Source organism: Echinops telfairi, unplaced genomic scaffold (assembly GCF_000313985.2).
Source record: "Echinops telfairi isolate 266 unplaced genomic scaffold, ASM31398v2 ScPeMD7_60;HRSCAF=208, whole genome shotgun sequence".
Classification (NCBI taxonomy): Eukaryota; Metazoa; Chordata; class Mammalia; order Afrosoricida; family Tenrecidae; genus Echinops; species Echinops telfairi.
Window position 1 is genome coordinate 7,450,353 of NW_022103958.1, and position 6,524 is coordinate 7,456,876.

The 6,524-nt window shown below is 48.5% G+C and overlaps 1 protein-coding gene across 1 annotated transcript in view; it reads right to left on the bottom strand.

The window, feature by feature from the left end:
* Positions 1-6,524, bottom strand: part of ALKBH3 (alkB homolog 3, alpha-ketoglutarate dependent dioxygenase) — a 60,602-nt gene that overhangs the window by 29,479 nt on the left and 24,599 nt on the right. The window contains exon 8 of the mRNA XM_030885811.2: positions 3,545-3,754. Coding sequence (XP_030741671.1) covers positions 3,545-3,754 — 210 coding nt within the window. The remainder of the gene's footprint in view (positions 1-3,544; positions 3,755-6,524) is intronic.

Consider the following 6,524-nt stretch of genomic DNA (forward strand, 5'->3'; position numbering starts at 1 on the left):
ACGGAGGATGTACTCTAGCAGGTAAAGACGGAGGATGTACTCTAGCAGATAATGACAGAGGATGTACTCTAGCGGGTAATGACAGAGGGTGTACTCTAGCAAGTAAATACGGAGGATGTACTCTAGCAGGTAATGACGGAGGGTGTACTCTAGCAGGTAAATACAGAGAATGTACTCTTGCAGATAAATACAGAGGACGTACTCTAGCAGGTAAAGACAGAGGATGTACTCTAGCAGGTAAAGACAGAGGATGTACTCTAGCAGGTAATGACAGAGGGTGTACTCTAGCAGATAAAGATGGAGGGTGTACTCTAGCAGGTAAAGACGGAGGATGTACTCTAGCAGGTAAAAACAGAGGATGTACTCTAACAAGTAAATACAAGGGATGTATTCTAGCAGGTAAAGATGGAGGGTGTATTCTAGCAGGTAAAGACAGAGGATGTACTCTAGCAGGTAAAGACGGAGGATGTACTCTAGCAGGTAAAGACAGAGGATGTACTCTAGCAGGTAATGACGGAGGGTGTACTCTAGCAGGTAAAGACGGAGGACGTACTCTAGCAGGTAAAGATGGAGGATGTACGCTAGCAGGTAAAGATGGAGGGTGTACTCTAGCAGGTAAAGACGGAAGATGTATTCTAGCAGGTAAATACAGAGGATGTACTCTAGCAGGTAAAGAAGGAGGGTGAACTCTAGGAGGTAAAGATGGAGGATGCACTCTAGCAGGTAAATACAGAGGATGTACTCTAGCAGCTATCTCCACGCTGTCAGCTCAAAGAAAGACGTGTCCTTGGGCTTGGCTGGATTCGTGAAGTCTCCAATCGATCAGGGACACCTAAAGGCGTCTGTGGAAAAGTTTAAAGTTGGATGCTGCTCACCAAAGAACACCACATAAAGGTGATTTTAAGGAAGTCATTTTCAAGCTGTATTCGCTGATACACGCTTTTAATGTCAAGGATATTAATGTTTAACTTATTCATTTTAACTGAAGAAACGGGCAGAAAATGGCCTCAGACTCAACGGGAGTTCAGACCAGGCAGGAAACCACGGCTTCCCCATTGGAGGAGCTGCCATATTTCCATTTCGTCCCGGTTTGTTTGCAAGCTCTCGGACGACATTTCTTCCTCCCTGCATGTGTACCGCCATCAGAGCAGCCAGCCGAGTCCTCACCGCGAAGACTGTCGGGTCCTGGCTAGTCATCAAAGGGATCTTACGTCGATAATCAGCATTCTGTGGCCTGCGCTTTCACGTGGGTCCGTCAAAAGAGATCCCAAGAAGCCCGGGGGAGAAGTTAAAGCTTCAGTCTCGGCAGCCTGCTCATACACAAACTCTGTGTAGGCAGTACTTAGGTTCTCAGTCCAGCGTCACCTCCACACACACAGAGCACCGACGGCCATGGAGCCAATGCTGCCACACAGCAGCCTCGAGGTGGAAGTAGACCCGCCTCTGTGGGTTCCAAGTCCTGACATCTTTACAGGAGCAGACAGCCTCGTCTTTCTCCCTCAGAGCGACTTGGGGGTCAGAACCACTGACCTTGCTCTTAGCAACCCAGTACCAAGAACTCGCTCTTGGTGGCCATGTCTAGTCAGTCCTCATTATTTGCAGATTCCATATTTGCAAAAATGACTACTGGCTAAATTTCTTTGTAACCCCCAAATCAATACTCATATTTCATGGTCATTCAAGGGCAGGGACCCAGTGGTCAAAAATTCATCTTGACTGATGCACAAGGCTCCTCGGTATGCACTAATTCAAAGTTCACTGGCCTTGTATAGAACACACTGCTGAAATTCACAAGAATCCACTGTGCGGTGGCTTTAGACAGCCACGGACAAGCTCTGGCTGCCTGCAGGGGAGAAGGAAGGAGGGGTTCCTGGTTCCAGTATATAGCTAATGCTTAATAACTAGAAACTCTTTATGCAGAAAATAATTTTATATCGTCAATATTTATGCAGTAAGTATACAGTTAAGTATTTATACAGTCCATAGTTTAATAGTTAATATGATTCTATCCAAAGGATACTTTTAGCATTCTGAAGCTCCAGGTCCATAAGCAAGTCAAATGTGTAAAAATGTGTGTGTGTGTGTGTGTGTGTGTGTGTGTGTGTGTGTGTGACTGACTAGCTGACCGTGTGTGTGTGTGAGACTGACTAGCTGACTGTGTGTGTGTGTGTGACTGACTAGCTGACCACTGACCACAAGGATAGTAACTGTGAAGGCCTGTGGACCTGCAGTGAGGACACTGAGACAGTAAACTGGAGCCCACGGCTCGGCTGGCTTGCAGGTAGAAGGCGGGGAGGCTAGCTTCTGGACTAGGATGTGCTGCATCAGTGCTTTCTCCAGGGGCGGCCCCAGCCCCAGCCCCAGCCCCACTCCTGGAGCAGAGTCCCCCTCCCTTGCATCTGGCCTGCAGGGAGGGTCTGAACTAAAGAGAGAGAGAGAAGTGGCATGTCTCTGGTTTTCACCGAGCAGGGGTGCCCTCAGGCCCTGACTAAGAAGAGGCCTGTGTACAGACGTGGAATCACACCCACGGGGGCTATAGCAAAGGTTGAGTAGCTTGATTCTCAAGCAGTCCTCCTCGATACAGAGAAGGCTGGTGCCAATGAGGACTGTGAAGGCTGCTCCTAGGGTTCGGCGAGTCTGCTCCCACAACCGACAATCCCTGCTCACGTACATACATCGAAGCTTGTCTACCCAGAAGCAAAGAAAACCCCATCCGAGGAAACTGTACCAGCCAAAGGTATGTACTTAGTGGCATCCACGTAAAATAGTGCATTGTGTTTCAAAATGCCAATGCTTGGAAACTCAGGAAACAGGTCAAGAAAACAGCCCGGCCATTCATTTTACCCTCAGAGAGGTTGTCTGAAGAGCAGGCATGAGCACTGACTGACTGACTGACAAAGAAGTAAGTGGTCTGCCTTAGGTCGCCGGCCACAAACAGCCGAGGAGGCTGGTCCACCAGGGAGCCTGGCTTAGGAGAAGCCACAGCCTGGGCACTAGGCGATCTGCAGCGATGCGCTCTGTTCCCGGAGGCAGCGTGAAGACCACTTACGCACAGCAAAGGCTTCCTGCCTGGGGCTCTTCCTCAGCCCCTTCTATTCCTTTCTTACGCCCACTAGCTCGGGCCACTGCCTCCCATGCCTTTTTCAGACCGCACTTGTTTGAGTGGTGAGTGGGTCCCTTCTGCCCACCCCCACCCCAGACTCTAACTCTACCCTGCCCTCCAGCCAGCACTGCTGGGCCATGAGCCCCCGACAGCTTTCACCACGCTGGCAATTTCTGTGGGAGGACTATAGGAGCGAGTGGGTGCTCCGGAAGTCAAAAGTCAACCAGGGCTTGTTAATAGCAATGAATTACAAATGGGATGTCAAAAGCAACCAACTGAGAATGTTTCTTCACCAAAGCGCACACACTACTGGGGGGTCTTTAGTTCTGCCATGCCCAAGGTCACGGCCCCTGATGGCCACCACCGTCTTCTCTCTGCAGCTCTGCACTTGCAGGAACCCGACTTTGCCGCAGGAGGCGCCTAGAAAAGGAGAGGACTCACGGGCGGAGGCTTCTTCCTCATCTCAAAGGTGCGTGTGGCGCCAAAGCTGAGCGAGGCAATGACGGGGCACGTCCCGAGGGAGGGCTCGTCGTCACTGTGCCAGTCCACGCTGTCCTTCTCGTTGCGGTACAGGTTGCAGAGGAGCGAGTTGAAGGAGTGGCCAGTGTTCTCTTCGATGCGGTTCTTCAGGGTGCTCAGCACTGGGTGCCACTGTAATCAGTTGGCGCAAGGATGGTGGCACAAAGTGACAGCCATGTGGAAAACCAGAAATAAAGGCCACGATCAGTCACGTTATACACGGAGACCCGGAACAAGCAAACCATTTGGGACGCACAAGACCGGGGGCAAGAACAGCAGCTTAATCCCCTCCCGTGGTTTGTTTTGAAGGAAGGCGACTACGGCCATCTTATAAGGGGATTAAATTGGACATAGGAACGCCAGGAGGAGCAGGGCCCGTCTACCTGTGTCGTCTTGTTTGGCAGAACAGCAACTGTTAATCTGTGCAGGGCAGTCCCCTGGCAGGAAGTGGAGCACCAAGTCTGGGTGTCGCCCCCCCCCCCCCCCCCCCCCCCCCCCCCCCCCCCCACCTGCTGACATGTCACCAGGCAGCCAGCAGCCTGGCTGAAGGAGGAAGAGACCAACAGCTTCCTTGCTGGGTGGCTCTATTTGGCACAAATGGCAGAACTGCTTTGTATTGCGTATTTCCAGAGCGGCTAACTTCCTAGGAACAGACTGGAGGGGAAACAAACGCTTTTCTACAGACTGGACATCAGGCTATGGTCCAGGTAAGCATAGGCACTGTGAGTTAGACGCTCCATTGAGCTTTCACTACCTTTCCTACCTGGCCCTGAGTGCCCCTGTGCAGGTCATAATTGGAACCTGTAGAAACTTGCAGTCTTGCCACGCATACTACAGTTGTTTTTAGGAGTATGAATCGCTTTTAGTAGTATGAATCTGAGAACTCTTGTCTTCCAGGAAGCCCTTTGATGCAAAGCACTTGAGATTTCTGGGAGGGGAAACACCAACTTCTAGCAAGACCCATGCAAGCTCAGCTGTGACTGTGGCTACCAAGCAGCCCTGAGGTCAAGGGCCAAAGCCACCTGTAGTATGCGTTGGGTTTAGACTTGTAGCTATTTGATATTTACTGTATTTAAAAATACAACATAAAAGCGGCAAACCATCGATTACCGCGTTTTAAACAACAATGATAAGCCCGCTGCATGTCAGCATAAACACTGTTTTTATGAATAATCATAATCAAGGCCCGGCCTTGCACAACTCTTTCAGGCCTGCCCTAAGAGAGCCGATGGTTCCCTCTTCTTCGGCACCCAATCTGCTGCAATATGCTGTTTTCGGTGAAGTATATAAGAAGAATTGGCTGCATATGGGGCATGTAGCTAGAAAAGGGTGAAGTATTTGACAGCCTTTCAAATAGCTGTAGATAAGACACTCACTCCTCACTTCTCAGCATGGTTAAGTTCTAAAGACCAGGTGGCTCTGCAAAGTGTTGTTACATGGAATTGAGGATGACTACATCCTTACATACATGCCAAATGACACTACTCCCTAACGGTCATGACCAGCCAGGCCTGACACCACCTTAAAAACCCAAACTAGCATTACTCTCAGTGCACACCTCCATGCTCGCTGCTGCCATTATTCAAGACTCATCCATGTGCAGAGTATGCGGGAGTGGGTTTTCACCATTACCATAAATGCAAAATGTCAGCTAAGAGTCAATGAGGGAGATATAAGTGTACATCCAAGCTGCTTTCTTAATAGTCAGCTGCCAGGTGTTACCTGAACCCCTATCAATAAACTTTTGATATTGTTATGTTTATATCCACGCATCTAGGGTGCTCTTTGAATGGCTCTCTTTACCTGGTGTGATTTTGTGACACTGCACATTGGTTATTTGGCTCCCTGAGTTACACAGGTCTCTCTCCTAAGGAATGACACATTTCAATATCCAATCACAAAAATTCACCTACTGTTACTCTCCTCAGAAAAGACTTAACAGTCTCAAAGCAGAGGATCACGCTTTCCAACACTCTAAGTGTTGCTGGAAATCTCAAATTTTATCACCAGTAGTGAATTCTGTCCACTCTTTCCCTCGAAACAAAGTCTGCTTCCTCTGTAAAAATATTTCTGCCAAATACTCGTCTATATAACCAGGTCGTTGTCAGGTATTCGTTCAAGCAAACACTGTCCTTGAAAAGAGTAGCTTGTTCAGTGCACAGCTCCAACAACCACCCAGGGGCGTTTCCTCCCACCAAATCAACTCCAACAAGAAGTCCGAAGATGGATGTGAGCAAGCTTATTTTATGGACTTAACCTGACTCTGGATGAGCCATTCTGACGTGCTCAGGGAGGCAAGGGCATTGCGATCACACCATGTTTGCACTCTGTGTTAAGTGGGGATGTATTTTCTCTTGGTTATTTTTGGTGATGCAGTGGAGAGAGGAGAAAAACGGGAATAATGAACTAGGGAACTAAATTTAGACTCTGTAACCGAGCACTCTGTGCACAGCCCGCAGAACTGAGGCCTGCATTAAAATCCACTACCATCTCACTGTTCATCCTTAACAGACACCCTACAACGGAGGAGGAGAAAATGTGAATCACACAAATGAAAAGATGTGTATGGTGGGTTTCGCATGATGTTTGGTCAAGTCCTAGGTTATCAAAGAGGTGCCTCTGGAAGTGCTGAAACCCTGGTGGGGAAATGAGTATGACAGAGGGACAGGAGGAAAATCAAGGGAAACAGAGAAAAGAGCTGGGAAGCAAAGGGCATTTATAGAGGTCTAGATAAAGACATGTACATATGCAAATATATTTATATGAGGATGAGGAAATAGAACTATGTGCCTATATCTATAGGTTTAGTACTAAGGTAACAGAAGGACATTAGGCCTCCACTCAAGTACTCCCTCAATGCAAGAATACTTTCTTCTATTAAATTGGCATTCTATGATGCTCA